General features: G+C 45.9%; 1 protein-coding gene and 1 long non-coding RNA gene across 3 annotated transcripts in view; both read right to left on the reverse strand.

The window, feature by feature from the left end:
- Positions 1–16732, reverse strand: part of LOC128316332 (uncharacterized) — a 40995-nt gene extending 24263 nt beyond the window's left edge. Inside the window, exon 1 of the long non-coding RNA XR_008300040.1 lies at positions 11832–16732. This is a non-coding gene — a long non-coding RNA (uncharacterized LOC128316332). The remainder of the gene's footprint in view (positions 1–11831) is intronic.
- The window catches only part of B4GALNT3 (beta-1,4-N-acetyl-galactosaminyltransferase 3), a 138500-nt gene extending 121246 nt beyond the window's left edge, over positions 1–17254 (reverse strand). Inside the window, exon 1 of one of the 2 annotated variants that reach the window (XM_027073995.2) lies at positions 16739–17254. In XM_027073995.2, the coding sequence (XP_026929796.1) occupies positions 16739–16907 (169 nt within the window). In that variant the 5' untranslated portion in view covers positions 16908–17254. The remainder of the gene's footprint in view (positions 1–16738) is intronic. The other variant, XM_027073996.2, reaches the window with a different exon arrangement.
- Between the last annotated feature and the right edge of the window lie 322 nt (positions 17255–17576).

The raw sequence follows: 17576 nt of genomic DNA on the forward strand, positions 1-17576 counted from the left end.
ATATGTTTATCTCATTAAACTAACAGAAAACGACTTCAGATTTGTAAAGGGAACTACAATTTTTTATAATTGTTTCCCTAAAAATATTACAATATATTGCCATTTCCCAGAAATTGAACCTCCCTATTTTTTGTATCAAGTCCCTTTAGGCACTTTATGCTCATTTCTATCTCTCAAAGTGGTAAATACCGACTTCCACCTTAATACCTCTTACTTTGACAAGTGTTTTCCCATGACAGACAGGTGGTATTTCCTGAGAAATGTAATTAAAGCTTCACTATTGTAGAATGTCCCTTATGCAAATATTTTTCTAACTTTCAGGCATCAGAGCAAAGATGGAATTCTTAAACAACATGTTAAATCAAGCTTGAATATTAATTTTTCACCTCCTCTCTGTAGGCTTCCAAACATGTTCTGAACCCACTTATTACTACCTCTGCAATTTTTCTTCAATTTGTCATCCATTTCATCTTTTACCCCCACATAGAATTGCAGTAGTGGACTTCCATCTGCTAACTAAAACTAGGATTATGAAAACATCAGCCCTCATCAGCTTGTATCTTTCTCCAGAGATGAGAATAAAGGAGATGACATTTTTAAAAAATATGTACTTTGCTAACAAAAGATCTCACGATTTATGTGTTTCAAGACTCTTCTGATTTAAAATCAACTTCATCTATTCCTATTCTCCATCCCTTCTCAACTCCAGGGGGTAAGATAGGAAATCATAACTCCACTTGCTTTTTTTAAATTTATTTTAATGTTTATTTACTTTTGAGAAAAAGCATGTGAGCAACAGAGGGGCAGAGAGAGAGGGGGACAGAGGATTTGAAGTGGGTTCTGCACCAACAGCAAAGAGCTGATGTGGGGCTCAAACTCAGGAACCATGAGATCACGACCTGAGCCAGAGTCAGGCACTTAACCGACTGAGCCACCCAGGTGCCTCCACCTGCTTGCTTTTTTTTTTTTTTTTTTTAAAGAGGCTTTCCACTTCTTTACTAGAATGGGCTGATCTGAGGATGAGAGGGTATGGGGAACAAAGGAACCTGCTGGACTAAGAAATGCTGCATCTTGGCCTGCCCTTTGCAATATGAGAATTCAACACCAACAAGAGCTTCTTTGCAGGCTTCGCTCAGGTATCAATCTTGATACAGGGTGTCACTGGAGAAATTTCAGAAAGCCCACAAGTCACCCCCAACAGCAGCTGAGTTGGGCACATGCTCCACCCCCAGCCAGGTGACAATAACTTCAGCTCATTCACTGGCAAGAAAAGCTAAAGCAGACTTGAGAATGAGTTATATGCCTGCTTTGTACACTGTCAGATCGCTTGGATAGGTAGGAAAAAAGACCTCATGAAACTCAAACATTACAAAAAGCACTTTCCTTAAACAAAAAGGGAATGAGTAATGGCGTGTGTGCTGTAAAGAGCACTGCTCGGGCATCAGGGGTTCTGGGCCCGGCACTACTCTCCAGGCAGGTTGCTTAAAACTCTCCAGGCCTTAAATTCTGCATCGGTGAAATAAGGAGGTCGGGCAAACAGGTTACACTTTAAGAGGCAACTCAAATCACTTTATAGTGACTGTCTGTTGAGCTGTGTTGAGAAAGATCTTGAGACCTTATTTTGGCTCAGTGGAAGAATTACATGCTCTCTTCAAAATGTCTGCCATTGGCCTGGAATAAGAAATGCAGGGGGCGCCTGGGTGGCTCAGTGGGTTGAGTGTCTGACGTCAGCTCAGGTCATGATCTCACACTCTGTGAGTTCAAGCCCCGCGTCAGGCTCTGTGCTGACAGTTCAGATCCCAGAGCCTGCTTCAGATTCTATGTCCCCTCTCTCTCTGCCCCTCCCCTGCTCATGCTCTGTCTCTCTCTGTCTCAAAGATAAATAAAAACATTAAAAAAAAGAAAGAAAGAAAGAAATGCAGGTATTTTTCATCTCAGAATTTAAAAATCTCCAAGATCCATTCCTGTCCTGGAATCCTCTAGGATATGTGAAAGATAGCTCCTAAAAACCAATCAAATGAGAAACAAAGGGGCTTTAAAACTGACAAAATCAGGGGCACCTGGGTGGCACAGTCGGTTAAGCGTCCGACTTCAGCCAGGTTACGGTCTCGCGGTCCGTGAGTTCGAGCCCCGCGTCAGGCTCCGGGCTGATGGCTCAGAGTCTGGAGCCTGTTTCCGATTCTGTGTCTCCCTCTCTCTCTGCCCCTCCCCCATTCATGCTCTGTCTCTCTCTGTCCCAAAAATAAATAAACGTTAAAAAAAAATAAAACTGACAAAATGATTTTAAAAAATAGTAATTTAAAAAATGACAATAAAAAATGATTTAAAAATAGTCATTTAAAAAATAATGACAATAAAAATGATTTAAAAGTAATAATTTAAAAAATAGTGACAATAAAAAATTATTTTAAATTTATGTATGTATTTAGAGAGAGAGAGAGAGAGCATGAGCTGGGGAGGGGCAGAGAGAGAGGAGCACAGAGAATCCCATGTAGGCTCCACACTGTCAGCGCAGAGCCCAACACAGGGCTCAAACCCTTGAACCATGAGATCACGACCTGAGCAGAAATCAAGAGTTGGAAGCTTAACAGAGTAAGCCACCCAGGTGCCACTAGAAGCTAACATTTATTAAACATTATGTATCCAGAACTGTTCTAAGTACTTTCTATGCATTATTTCACTAAACTGCCACAACAAAATCCCAATGAGGTAGAACAATTAATATTCCCATTTTACAGATAAGTAACTGGGGCATATTGAGGCTCAGTAACCTGTTTACTAAAGCACAGTTTACTGAGAATTGGAGCTAGGATTCAAATTCCAGTAGACTGACTTCAGAGAGTTGCTCTTCACCACTATGCTATGGTGAAGGAAGAAAAGGAGGAATAAAGACGCTGGCAGATGCATGGAAGACACAACAGCAACCTCAAAAGTTAAGGTAGAAAGGATGGCTGTGTCCATATGGAGGAAACATGGGCACAATGAAGCCTGTGCCAAGTCAATACAAGTTCGCTACCTGCCTCTTCCAAGCACTCCACTAATGCTTGCGAGCAGGATGAAGCAGATGGCCATGACCAGATTCTTTGGAGCCATCATTGGCTTCTCTAACAACCCTAGTGGGAGTACATAAGACCAACCCAGATAAAGTAGAAATAAAAGAAAATATTTAAAAGAACCAAAGAAAATATCAACTTTGAGTTTCAGACAACTTAAGTGCAAGAGAAGTTCCAAAAATGGTTAAGGTCAACTGGCACGGAAGTAAGAAAGCCTTCAGGGAATAGATGGGTTAAAAGCACGGGTAGAGCTTTGAAAAAGCAAGCATAAGGAATATCATGAGACTGGACAGCAGCATTCAAGAGTCTGGAAGAAGACCAGCTCAAGACGGAGGAGACACCAACTCTGGTTCTCCAAGGACAAGAAGTGACAGTGAAGCTATTGCTCTCTGGACGGTTACTTCCAGAGTTTATACACGCTGTTCTCTATCTCTTACCAGTGGGACTGCTTCCTGACTCTCTTTCTCCCATCTAACATCTGTCCCCTGTAACTACAGTGAAGGGATTTAATTGGAAGGACATCCCCAAATCAATCAAACTCTGGGAAGTTACCATGTACCAGGTAGTGGACAAAGCACTCAAGCAGAATTCTTGGCTAGGGACCTATGGATAGGTGTCAGGGGCCTGTGTACCTCCCCAAAATAGCATGCAAAACATACGAGGGGGCAGGCAAATTTCTGGGGAGAGGATCCACACTTTCTTCATCAGATTCTACAAGGTATGCGAGCCACAAAAGGTTAAAAAACTCTGCACTAGGGAGACAACGGGGGAAAATGCCCAGGTCCAGCACTCTAGAAATTCACTATCCCATGGGGGAAGACAAACACAGACATAAATAACTCTGATGCAAGCCAGATTTTGATAAGTGCACTAATGGAGGTTAAAAAAAAAAAAAAAAAAAAGCCATGAGGGAAGGGGAACAGGAGGGGAACAGAGGTTGATTCCAATTGCACTGTGGATAGGACATCCTCTCCCAGATCCTGGTTTTGGGATCCAAGTTTGTCCTGAGGAAAACCAACCACTACTACTTCTCCTCAGGCCCAGACAGAGCCTTTGACTAGCCCCTCTTTCTCAGGTACTCCCAGTGGAAAACTGAGTCTAAGGCTGACTCTATTCCTGCCAGGGAGGTGAAAGAAGAACATTGTTTTCAGGACAATGGGAGGCAGTAGGAAGAAGATGCTCAACCTGAGAATGAGCAATGACTCCCTTCTACATTTTTCCCTCTTTAACCCAGTTCCCATTCTCTAAATTCCTGAGGTACTCACTCATTTTGTGCTCAAGCATGTCCTCTACCCCTAGTTGTCTATTTTAGGTAAGTCATTTCTCAGAGCACTCCCTCATTCTCCAAGCTCGTCTTTTCTCTCACCTCTGTGCCCAGAAATGTTGTGCCATTACCATGTTTCATTTTCTTCCAAGAACTAATCACCATCTGAAATTCTTTTGTTGATTTATGTGTTTATTATCTGTCTTTTTTTCATGAAATGTAAGCTCGATGACAGCAAAGGCTTTGAATTTCTGGTTCCCTTCGATATTCTAATATCTAGAACATTGTCTGGCACATATGAAGGGTGCAATAAATATCTGTGGAATGAATGTCTCCTGTTCCACTGTATTCTCCTGCAGGACCAGCACAATATCATAGCCCCAGAGAGGAGAATGTACGGAGAAACGAAAGTACTTTTTACTCATGAGAACATCTTTTGAGGTGCTGATTGTGCAGAGCCACCCTTAAAATGATCAAGGCAGTGTAGCCAGAGAACCTCATGTGAAACCTACAACCCAACATTCTGTCACCTTCTACATCAATTTTACCACCAAATTCCGTCACTTCTTTGACAGGTCTCAACTATTCTCTGTCACCCTTCTCAACTAGACACTCACTGCCCATACTTTAGGTCGCTGTGATAACTACCTGAGTGGTCCCTCTATTTCTAAGGCATCCTGCAAACTTCCAACAGTTTAATCTACCTATAATCACAGTTCCCAGGACATAAAAGGTATTCAACAAATGTCTGAAGGATCAAAGTAAAATCAGTGGATGAAAATAATAAAACACTGTGTTCATCACATCAAATCCCTGCTTTAAAAAATCTAGGGGCGCTTGGGTGGTTCAGTCAGTTGAGCGTCCGACTTCGGCTCAGGTCATGATCTCACAGTTTGTGAGTTCAAGCCCCGCGTTGTGCCCTGTGCTGACAGCTCAGAGCCTGGAGCCTGCTTCAGATTCTGTATCTCTCTCTCTCTCTCTGCCCTTCCCCTACTCATGCTCTGTCTCTCAAAATAAACATTAAAAAAATTAAATTAAAAAAATCTATGTTGCTCCCCATCAAGTCCAAACTCAGCAGCCTGGCACATGAGACTCCAGTCATGTCACAACCACTGTACCCACCTCATCTCCTTTTACCGTGTGAGCCTCTGTGCTACAGGATTACCTTTTCTTGTACATACAACTCCCAATAATTACAGGCCATTGGGGCTGGAAATGGTCTTAAAAATTCAAGCCAAAGGACTCCTCTTTGGGAAATACAGTGAAATACTAAGAAATGGTGGACAAAATATGACAAACTTCTTTTTATTTACATAGTGAAGCATCCCATAAAGTAAGAGAAATCTCCAGGGGCCAAAAAATGAAGAACTGAGGGGTGCCTGGCTGGTCCGGTCAGTAGAGCATCTGACTCTTGATCTTCGGGTCGTGAGTTCAAGCCCCACGTTGGGCATAGAGTTTACTTAAAAAAAAAAAAAAAAAAAAAAAAAAAAAATGAACTGAACATCAGAGCAGCAAGCAGATACTAACACTCTGGCAGCTTCTTAGTTTGGGGCAACCAACAACTTTAGATAATAGATTATAAAAAATAAATTTGTTTTGGGGCGCCTGGGTGGCTCAGTCAGTTGAGTGTCTGACTTCGGCTCAGGTCATGATCTCGCAGTCTGTGAGTTCGAGCCCTGCGTCGGGCTCTGTGCTGACAGCTCAGAGCCTGGAGCCTGCTTCCGATTCTGTGTCTCCCTCTCTCTCTGCCCCTCCCCCGCTCATGCTCTGCTATCTCTCTCTCTCTCTCTGTCAAAAATAAATAAACATTAAAAACAATTTTGTTTTAGGTTATTAAAACTGGAAGAATATAGTATTTAAATAGCATTTTAAAAGGAACTTGAAATAGAACCAAATAAAACTTACAGCTTTGAAAAATATAGTCATTGAATCAACTGAGAAAATGGGGTAATGCCTCCCTCTCGATTTCTCTTCCAAATTTTCTACCCTTCATTGGGCCTGTGCGGTTTCCCCTGCCTTCCCCTGGAAGTTGTTCACCTGAGATCTCCCCATCATCCTCTCCCTTTTTCCAGCCCCTCAACTCAGCCAAAACAAAAAAAGACAACCAAGAATTGAGACGCTCCATTAACACTTTGTCCCTGGTTCATGAGGGAATCCTCAATGTCCTCATTCTTCCTGCCAATCTTTGACTCAGAGGTGGTGGTGAGTGGAGTTAGGAGACCAGCTGTTTGGTGAGGGGAGGGTGTGCATGTGCACATGCCTGCATGCATCCATTTGAACCCAGGGTTGGCAGGCAGGGTGGAAAGGAGTGGATCAGAGGATTTGTAAGAAGATCTCAGCAGAGAGGCCTTTAATCTTTGAGGCAACTGCTTGTGTGGAGACCATGTTGTCAGAAATGACCTTGGAGACCAAGTAGCCAGTAGCACTGGGATAGCTGCCACCTCTTAGTTCAGGCAACTGAGTCATGGAAGGTCAGGGTCAGAATGTCCCTTTGACCCCTTGGTGACACCAGAGAGGTTCCAAACCTACTCCTGAAAGAGGCATCTCCTTCCAAAGACTTTGAAACTGAAGCCCTCTAAAAGAAAAGGCACTTGGCCAAGGACCCTCGATAAGTCAGTTACAGAGCCAGGATTTAAACTATGATAACTGCCCAATGTTCCTGCCTTCCAGTCCTAGAAATCCTGAGTGCTACTCAGGGGCATGCAGCAGAGTGACAGGCTACTACTGCCAACTGCAGAGCTTGTGTGCCGTGACCATCCCCGACAGATCTCTCATTCTCAGCAAAATCCTTGACTTCTAGCCCACCCCTCCCACCCCCTAATGCAAATCTTTGCCAGGGATGGGGATAGAAAGATGGAGGCAGTGCCGAAGAAAAATAAGGGTGACTAAAAAATATGTATTTGCTGGCAGGTGCTGAACATGGATGGCCTGGGGACTGATGAGGACTGGGCACAGCTGGGACATGGACTGAGATGCTGAAGAAACACTGGCAAAGGGCTAGTTGAGGAATGTATCTATCCATTCCTGCCTGCCCAGCCATTTTCTAATTCCTACCTGACTGTAAACACTCAGGGGAAGTGATGGGACCAAACATTCATTGAGCTCTTAATATGTACAAGGCTTATGTTAAATCCAACTGGGCACCTAATATGTGCTGGGCTCACTAAATCTTATTTAGTCATAAGAAAATCTCTACAGGGAAGGCATTATTGCCCCCGTTGCCCAGATGAAGCATCTGGGGCTTGAAAAGGACTAAGTACCTTATGCAAAGTCCTGCAACTAGTGAGTAACAGAGCTTGGATTTGAGCCCTGCCTCGTCTTCAAAGTCCATAATTTTTTCCAGGAACTATCAATGCTTTCTTCCCCACTCAGTCCCCTACAAGAAAGTAAATGCTCCATAAACATTTTAGGTTTTAAAATGAATCACCGCTGCAGCCATTCAACATTGGGAAAATAAATAAAAATTGAAAAATACACAAAAAATTGAAAAATACACATCACTCGATTTCTGGTTATTTACGTATCAAATCCTTGGTCTGTTTGGAATGTCATTTCTCTGTAACCACCCCACCTTTCTGTCTCTTTTTCCCTTCCTTGGGCCCTCTTCCCAGGTCTTGATACCACAAAGCACAATTCAACCTGCTATGGAGTAGGAGGCATGTATAGCCTCTGCTAAGCACCACAAGAACACAGTTTAAAAGAAGAAATTAGGGGCACCTGGGTGGCTCAGTTGGTTGAGCATCCGACTTTGGCTCAGGTCATGATCTCACAGTTCGTGTTTGAACCCCATGTCAGGCTTTGCGCTAACAGCACAGAGCCTGGAGCCTGCTTCAAATTCTGTGTCTCCCTCTCTCTCTGCCCCTTCCCTGCTCACGCATGCACGCACTCTTTCTCAAAAATAAACATAAATGAATGAATGAATGAATGAATGAATGAATGAAACTGGTAGAGGAGGCAGATAACATCTCTTCCCTGAGCGTGTTTTCTCATCTGTTAGTAAAGGGGCTGGATCTCTGATGGTTGTGACTTTATGCATCCATAAGCCACCTGTCTGGGCAGTGGCCACAGGTCTTCATGTGTATGGTCTCACCATTGGTCCAGCAGGGTGGGCATACAAGCTTGAGGTTCCTGGCCTTGTTGACCAGTCTCCTCAGTTGCTTTAACAGTAGTGATAGGGTGCCCCAAGCTTTATTGAATTTTCCTTGTATTTCTGTCACTATTTTTCACTGACACTGGCTAAGGCCCCAACATCTGTCAGTATATTCTAAGCTTTTAACGACACTCATAAAGAGGTGAGAATTTATTTCTGAATGTCATTCAACTTTTCAGCACCTAAATAAGCTAAAGACAAAAATAAAAAAAGATCAGGAAAATTATTTTTTGGCTTTTTTATCTAGAATTCTTGTTTAAGGTATTCCAGAATCCAGCATCTGGTTATCACAGCTTATTATACTTTATTTTTTTCTTTTCAACAATCTCTAGATCAAAGTAGTGGGATTACAGGTGATTTTTAATTTCTTCTTCATGTTTTTATATATACCACAGCACTTATATTGATTTGTTTTATGCCTTTGCTTCAGAAAAAGTTAAAGTGGTTTACAAGGATCATAGAATATAAGATGACATAAACTAGAAGTCATTGTGGGGTGAAAAGAAAAAATAAAGGTATAGGCATAAAATTGATACTAAAAGGCAGGTCACAAAGCCTTTTACACTTTTTTCAGGTGAACTAAAAATTGAATTCTAAAGTCTTCTAGTAACCAACACAAAGGAAAATACCTGGCGGTTATACAATTTATATGGACAATAAAAAAAATTGCTCAAAAGAAACATAGCTATTTCTCTCTCTCTTTTTTTAAGATTTTATTTTTTGGGCATCTGGGTGGCTCAGTCAGTTCCCCACCTGACTTCAGCTCAGGTCATGATCTGGCCGCGGTTCTCAAGTTTGAGCCCCACATGGGGCTCTCTATTGTTAGTGGCAGAGCCTGCTTCAGACCCTCTGTCTCTGCTCTCTGCCCCTGCCCTACCAGTGCATGCACGCTCTCTCTCTCAAAGATAAATAAACATTTAAAAAAAAAGAGTTGGGGAGACTGAGTGCTCAGTCAGTTAAGCGTCCGACTTTAGCTCAGGTCATAATCTCATGTTTCGTGAGTTCAAGCCCTGCATCAGCCTCTACACTGACAGTAAAGAGCCTGCTTGGGATACTCTCTCTCTCCCTCTCTCTATATCCCTCCCCCACTGACACCCTTTCTCTCGTTCTCAAAATAAATAAATAAATAAACTTAAAAATGTATATTTTTTACTTTTAAGTAATTTCTCCACCCAACCTGGGGCTCGAACCCACAACCCCTAGATCAAGGGTCACATACTCCACTGACTGAGCCACCCGGCTGCCCCCTAATGGACAGTTTCATAGGGCTAGATCGCATAGCATTTAGGCTCTTGGTCTTCATTGGCCACTCCTTAAGTTATTATATCAGTTGTACTGGGGTACCTACAGCACAAGAAAGTAATTTTACAGGAGTTAATGTGTTCTAGATACACAGCTGTCATCTGGTATGATGAACATGCATTATTTTTGTAATCATAAATATTAACTTTAAAATAAAGCACATATTTTTCTACACAAAGCATAAAAATAAGCTAAGTTAATCAGTCTGTCCTTGTGATAGTGACTGAAAGGGAATTCAAGGAGTGCTTCTGAAGTACTGGTAATATTCCATTTCTTCATCAGGGTGCTCATTACACAGGTATGTTCAGTTTGTGAAAATTCAAGCTGTACACTTACATGTGTACTTTCTTTATATGTGCACTTTCCTGAACATATAAGATACTTCAGTGAAAAGTTACAAACAAAACAAAACAAAACACACACACATACACACACCCACACACACACAGAGCCAGGGACCACAAGGACGATTTGTATCCTTATTGTCTAAAAAAAATTGGTTTAAGGGCACCTGGGTGGCTCAGTCTGTTAAGCGTCCAACTCTTGATTTCGGCTCAGGTTGTGATCTCGCTGTTCATGAGATTGAGCCCCAAATCAGGCTCTGTGCTGACAGTGTGGACAAAGCCTGCTTGGGATTCTCTCCCTCCCTCTCTCTCTCTGCTCCTGCCCCACCCGCACGTGCTCACATGCATGCTCTCTCTCTCAAACTTAAAAAAAATTTTTTAAGTTGGTTAGTAGTTAAGAAATTTTTAAAAATTTAGCATAAAAAATAAATTACATACAAAAATATCACAAGGATAAAAATAATATTCATTCTTGCTTGTCTCATGGATACTTCTAACATTGAAAGCAGCACTTGTTAGAACCTAAAAGTCTGCAAAAATTTCAAGAGCTATCCATCATGGTTTGCTCAGAATATATAACATGTTCAGCCCAACGCCCTTTATATACAACATCCAAACTGTTCTCACCTTTTCCAGTAGTATTTTTTTTATATTGGGTAACATATAAATCTATTAATTGTGGATCACACGATTAAAGGGGTCTGAAAGCTCAGCTATACAGTTGGCCTGGTTTAGACCTCACCATCCTTGGATATAAGTAAAAGTGTTCGTGGAAAATAAAAGGGTAGGTTTTGAGACTGGTGGAACTTGGTACAGAACGAGACTCCAAGAACAGCCTCTAGGCCCCCTTCCAAAGCAAACTCTGCTATGGCGGCTGCTCTGCTCTGCTTCATAAAGCTCAGCACTAGAGGGCAAGACCAGGCTCTGTGGCCTGGAAAATTACTGCAGTGCAACTACCAGCAGCTCCTAAAACCAGCACAGAAGTGGTTGCTTCAGAAGACCTCATGCTGCAAAGCAGTTATAACCATGCAGGGCATCTGAACAACTCCCAGGACAGGGAGTGGTAAGTAGCCTTAGCACCCCTGAGCAGGTGAATGGCGCTTCAACTTGGACTGAGGGTCCCTGGCTGGCGTGGGCAGGAGAGGTGGCGAGGTGTTTTGCTGCAATTCGCCTGGTCATGTCAGAAGGAGAATGGAAGAGACCAGGGAAAGGAGAGGCCAAGTCTGGGTAAGGTCTCCTACTGCCACATATGGCGTTCCAAGTACAGACCGCACTGGGTCCAAAGAAAACACACTTATGTAAAAAAGCATCGATGGCTTAATTCTTACCCTTTGCATATGTGTTGAAAGGCTATTGTTGTTTATATGTATTATGGTACAAGGAACAAGAATTCCTAGGTTCTATTCTTGGACTGGTCACTGATAAACAAAGTATCTGCCAGTGGAAAATATCAGGTGCTTGGAAATTCGGAGCTTACCATCCATAACCAGGAGGTATTTATTCAAGTGCCTAGTGTGTGCCCAGAATTGGATAGTGATTTCAAGATGCACACAACAGCCAGGTGGCCAGGATGGCAGCATAAAGAGACATAAGTAGGACGCAGGAATAGGAATCAGAGGTGCCATGGGAATGAAGGGCAGTCCGGCCAGCACAGCATGAAACACAGTCCCAGGCCACCCAGAGGACAGGAAGCAGTTGTGCTTCCCTTCAACACTTACCTCTGCCTGAGTGTCAACCCTCAGCCACACCATCCCCGCTGTGCCCACACATCGGTCTCATTTGCTTCTCCTTCTCTGTCTGCCTGCATCTCAGGTTACTGTTCAGCCCTGAGTTACTAGAGGGTCTGTATCCTTTCCAGGTCAGAATGGCTGTGGTAACCCTGACCCCAGGAGCTGACATCTGTGGGTGTGCCTGCTTCAGCCCATTCAAAGTCAATCAGAAATCACAAGGGCCAACCAGAGAGATGTGTTGCAGATTTAAGGCAGCAAAAGCCGATTAATTCCTGGGCTTGAGAATACTTTGGGGTTCAGCAGGTAAACCTGGCACTAAAACGGAGACATACCAGACCCAGCCTTGTGAGATCTAGAAAGAGGCTGGTGCATGCTATCATTCTGCCCTGGCTCTGTGCCCAAATGCAATCTCTTGGCTCCAGCAACAAGTTAGTCCCAGCAGTAGGTCAATTATAGAGCAAAGAACCTAGAAACCATTTTAGTCCAGACCTCTGCCCTCAGGCAGGATTTAGCTAATCCAATCTGAACAAATGGGTATAACTTGTTAAAACCTGCCAGAATGGAGAGTCTTTAACTTCCAATAATAGTCTGTTCCCAGGGCTGCTTTTCAGCTGGTACACACCAGTACAGCTGTACCAGTTATTAAAATTCAGAAATACTTTTTTTTTAATTTTTTTTTAACATTTATTCTTTATTGAGAGACAGAGAGAGACAGAGCATAAGCATGGGACGGGCAGAGAGAGGGGGAGACATGGAATCCGAAGCAGGCTCCAGGCTCCGAGCTATCAGCACAGACCCCGACGCGGGGCTCAAACCCACGAGCGGTGAGATCATGACCTGAGCTGACGTCGGACACCCAACCCACTGAGCCACCCAGGTGCCCCAAAATTCAGAAATACTTATGAACATGTTGGTATACAGTGAGTGCCCCAAGCCCTCTGAATGTCCCACTACCACCCTAACCTGTCCCCAGGAGAGCTTCATGACTCAGCAGCTAAAGGGTTAATGCCAGCCACAGCAAGGGACCTTCAGTACCCTGTTTGTTCACGCATCATCCATACTAAAGTATCATAACACTGTTTTACCCTTGCCGGTTCCATCCTATAATGCTACCTACCCTATTCTAAAACTTTCAACTGCTTTTTCTTATCTACTGAAAAAAATACCAGTCTTTGAGGTTGTTATTCAAAGTCTTTCATAATATAGCACCATCCTATATTCTCCCTCCTACTCTCTGCTTCATCAAACCCAGATGCTCAACATTCCCGAACATTAACTTTTCCTTGGTCTTTGTTTACCCTGCTTTCTGCCTGGAATGGCCTTCTCTTTCCATATCCATTAAAATCTTACCAACTCCTCAAGATCTCCTGCAATGTCACCACTTGCATGAAGTATTAGCTGAAAGCGCCACATCCCATTTCCAGAAGTGTCACAGTAACATCTAGATTCTATATTTGTAAAACTTAATGATTGTTTCATATTACGATTATTTTTATATATGCACCTGAACTCTCCCTAGAGAGACAGCTGTTGAGAGGGCAGAAACCATAATCTAGTCATCATTATATCTAAGCGACCTAGCACAATGCCTTGCTCGAGGTATGTGCTAAATAAATATTTGTTTAAATGAGTGAGTGAACAGCTCTAATTCTTTTGTCCAAGGGACCCATTTTCTATCTGTTAAAGATTTGGGTTGTTTTTCTCTAAAGTTACTCCAATTGTGGTTGTATCTCTTTCTACATATGGAGCCCAAATTGCACATCATCCATATCTTAAACTACTGGGTTATTCCATGAAGATGAAGCAGGAAGCATGCTCCCCTGTCATTACTTTGCCACCCTGGAGTTTGTGACTGCCATTTCTCCATACACTTCTTCCAGCATCAGATCAATGTACCCGTCACATGGGGACAGGCAAATGAAAGGTTCTTGGTAAAGGAGGCTGGCCTTAACAGATGACAGGAAGGCTGATGGTAGAGTGAGTTGGCAGGGACTGCTAGAGAAAGGAGGCAGGGTGGCTTGTTGGGAAGCAGAGCCAAGATGGGACTCTGGTTGCTGTGGTCAAGGCCACGGATGCAGTCCTGGGAGGGAAGTTTTATTGCCCTGGTTGCTGTTGGTATGCCAGGGTGTAAAGGAGGGAATGCTAGCAAGACTTTCCTTACCTCTATTTTTAAATTCCTCCTCCCCTGCTGTCCCTCCAGGGGAAGAGTTCTGAGCTGGGAGTAAGACCTATAGGACAAGAGAGGACTTTGATGAAAGATGTCTGGGCTTCTTTAAAACAAAGAAGGATGGGAAACAAGGAGCCAGAAACCACAGCCACTGTTTAAATCTCATTCCAAAAGGAAATTCAGGAAAAAGTAGAATACAATGGGACAGCCCAGCATGAAAACACCCTGCACAGCAGATAGGTTTCGGGGTTCTAAGAGGCTGAGAAGAGGAAACAAATGACCCATCAGTACCCAGGCTTGGGCTCTCTTTAAAAATGATAGTTGGGGTGGTACCTGGTTGGCTCAGTCGGTTGAATGTCTGACTTCAGCTCAGGTCATGATCTCGTGGTGAGTTGGAGCCCCATATCGGGCTCACTGCTGTCAGACTGTCAGTGCAGAGCCCGCTTCGGATCCTTTGTCCCCCTGTCTGTGCCCTTCCCCTGCTTGTGCGCTCCCAAAAATAAATAAATATATATATTTTTAAATGATGGTTAGAGAAATAAAGACATTGGTGAATTGGAAGCTAGGAACATTTTTCTGGGGAAGGGTCAGTTTGGGAAAGGAAACAAAGATTAAGGAAACCCAGTTGGGGGGGGGGGGTGCCTGGCTAGCTCAGTCTGTAGAGCACATGATTCTTGCTTTCAGGGTTGTGAGTTTGAGCCCCACACTGGGTGTAGAGCTTACTTAAAAAAAAATTTAAAAAAAAAAAAAAAAAAGGAAACTCAGTCAGAGAGTTAAGATTCATCTAGAAGGGAAACCAAACAGACCCAAAGAATTGATAGCCAAGGATGAGAAAGACAACAGGAGTTAGAAATCAGGAGCCAGCATGTGAGATTACCATGATGGCAAACTAGTTCTGGTCTCCAAGGAGAAAGCACACTTGAGGTAAGGGAAAAGTGTATTGGGGGGTGGGAGGAAAGAAGGGACATCATTAACTTCAGGGTCACAAAGCAACTGCTTTCCTCTGTTTTTAATCTGTGCAGAGGATCCCCCTGGTTACCACATTAACAAAATGGTAGCCACATTGAGAAGGGGTGTCCCAAGGAGAGAAGGGAGATCCTTTCCCAGGGCCTCCCACCTGCACACACTACAACTGGGCATGCCCACTTGGGACTGAGTGGCCACAGTATAGAAGAGTAGGCTCACTCTGTGTTTCAGAGGAAAGAACAAGGCTCAGGGGAGGGAAGAACAAGCTATGGGAAAGCAAATTTTGGCCATCAGAAGAACTCTCCAATTTGGAGCTGTGGGGCTGAGGCTAAGCAGAGCTGTCTTCATGATGTGCTGAAGCACAAGGCTCAAGCAGGAAAGATCACACAATCTAAGCATCCAGACTCCAAGGGACCCTGGAGATCATTTAGTCCAACTTTCTCCTACCTGAGAAGCTGTCATTTTCCCCATGATCCTCCAACTAGCTAGTGGCAGAACCAGGAACCCCAGTCTCTTAACTCACAGCCAGAATTACTTCAACAGAGAGGTTCTGCTGTAAATATATGTCTCTACCCTGAACCAGCTCAATTACTGACCTCAGTAATTCCCTCTCTTTGGCCACTGGAGGAGGCAAAGCACCACACCCAACTCTGGCAGAGCAGTTGACACAAGGACCTGTCCAAGCACCTTCTCACCGCAATGTCATCACCACACCTTCACAACTTCCTGAAAGTGGGAAGTGAAGGTATGGAAGACAATGTGCTAGAACTCCTCAGGCTTGGGCAGGGAACCGCCTCATCTGGGAGTTTCTCCACTCCTTTTTCCTGCCATTACTGTCCTTTTACAGTCCCTGACACTTTCAGAGTTTTACTTTGTTAGCTCCATCAACAGTACATTGAAAATAACTTCGGATGGCCAGGCTGTTGAATTAAAACGAGGAAGAGGTCTTTCCCTCCCATTTCCCTAGGAGGAAACTGAGGCACAGAAAAATTAACTGGCTTTGTCTAAGTTAAAAAGAGGAGTAGGAATCTAACTACTGCCTGGTCCACCGTGTCGTGCATTGTCTCCAAGAGCAGGGTCTGGTGAGTTTAGTAGGTTCCGCAGCGTTCCAAGGAGAGCTTCTCATAACTAGTTGGAGGGATTGCCAGAACGAGGAGAGGGGTCGGCTCAGTAAGGAAGAGGAAGGGCCTGGGAGGGGGCGGCATAGGGGAAGGGGGAGCTGAGGGGGGTCTTGGAGGTATGGTTAAAATAAAGAACCCCAGAAAGCGCAGCAGGACTGGAAACGGAGCAAGCCACAGAGAAGGCGCTGAGCAAAGTTTGGGCCGCGCTAACCGGAGCGCGCCGCCTCGGCGGACACCGGCCGAGGACACCCAGGGCACAAATCCCCAGCCCGCGCGTGGACCGCGCGTTTGTCTCGCTGGGGGGCTGCAAGCCGAGCGCTCTGGATGGAGGTGCCCGGCGTCTCGGCCGGCATCCCCGCGGGGCGGGCGAGAGCCTCTCTCCCCGCCGTCCTCCTAGGGGAGCAGCGAGCAGCCCCAAGGATGTCCCCGGCGGGCAGGCCTGGGCTCGGAACTCGGCGACCGGCCCCCCCCACGCCCCCCTTCTCTCCCGGAGTAGGCAGCCGGGCGGCGCCGGGCACCTGGACACGAAAATGAGTTGGAAACCAGGTCTGAGCATGAGAGGCGGGTCTCCCCAAAGCGGGGGCCACGTTCGTGTCTCCCCCCACCTCCGCGCCCTCCCCGTTCCCCCCGGCGCTACTTACTCCGATTCAGGGGGTTCCCGCCGACCTGGGCCGACGCCACCAGCTCCAGATAGAGAGTCCAGAGCCCCACGGACACCAGGGCGAGCGCCAGCAGCAGCCGGAAGCGCCTCCGCAGCAGCTTGACCGGGCGCAGGAGCAGCAGGAGAAGCGCGGCCCGGGGGCTCCCCATGGCGCGGCGCCCCGGCGGCCGCCGCCAGCGCGGGCTGCTCCGCACCCAGCCCCCGCCCCCCGGCCGGGCCCAGCGCCCCCGGCGCACGGCGGCCCAGCCCCAGCCCCTGCCCAGCGTCTCAGGGCTGCGCGGAGGCCGTGTCCCCCGGCCGCTCTCCAGCCGGGCGCCGGCTCATGCTCCGCGCGCGAGGAATCCCTCCGGCTGCGCGGGCGCCGCGCGCCGCCTCTCAGGTCTCTCTCGGCGAGCCGAGCCGGCGCCTCCTCCCCCGAGTGTCCTCCGCGCCCGGCTCTCCTCTCCACTCCTCTCCTCTCCTCGTCGCAGGCTCGCAGCCGTCCGCCCTCCCTCCCGCCTCCTCGCCCGCTCGCCGGCTCTCACACTCTGCCCACAGGCAGGCTTCCCCTAGGTGCGCGCCGGCCCGCCTCTCCTCCGCCGCCGCCTCCCGCTCCGGCTCTTTCTCCCAGCTCTGGGCGCGACCGCACTCCCACCTGTCCCGCCCCCGCCCAGGCCCCGCCCCCGGAGCACAGGTGGACTCCGCCCCTGAGAAGCCCCAGGAAGAGGGGAGAGCCCCTCTGGGTGGCGAGAGATGCGGCCAGAGATTGGCGCCACCGCCAACTCGGGACGTTTGGGGTGCAGGAGGGGGCCAGTTCTGATCCGAAACTGGTGTGATCG

This window comes from Acinonyx jubatus, chromosome B4 (genome assembly GCF_027475565.1).
Source record: "Acinonyx jubatus isolate Ajub_Pintada_27869175 chromosome B4, VMU_Ajub_asm_v1.0, whole genome shotgun sequence".
Taxonomy (NCBI): domain Eukaryota; kingdom Metazoa; phylum Chordata; class Mammalia; order Carnivora; family Felidae; genus Acinonyx; species Acinonyx jubatus.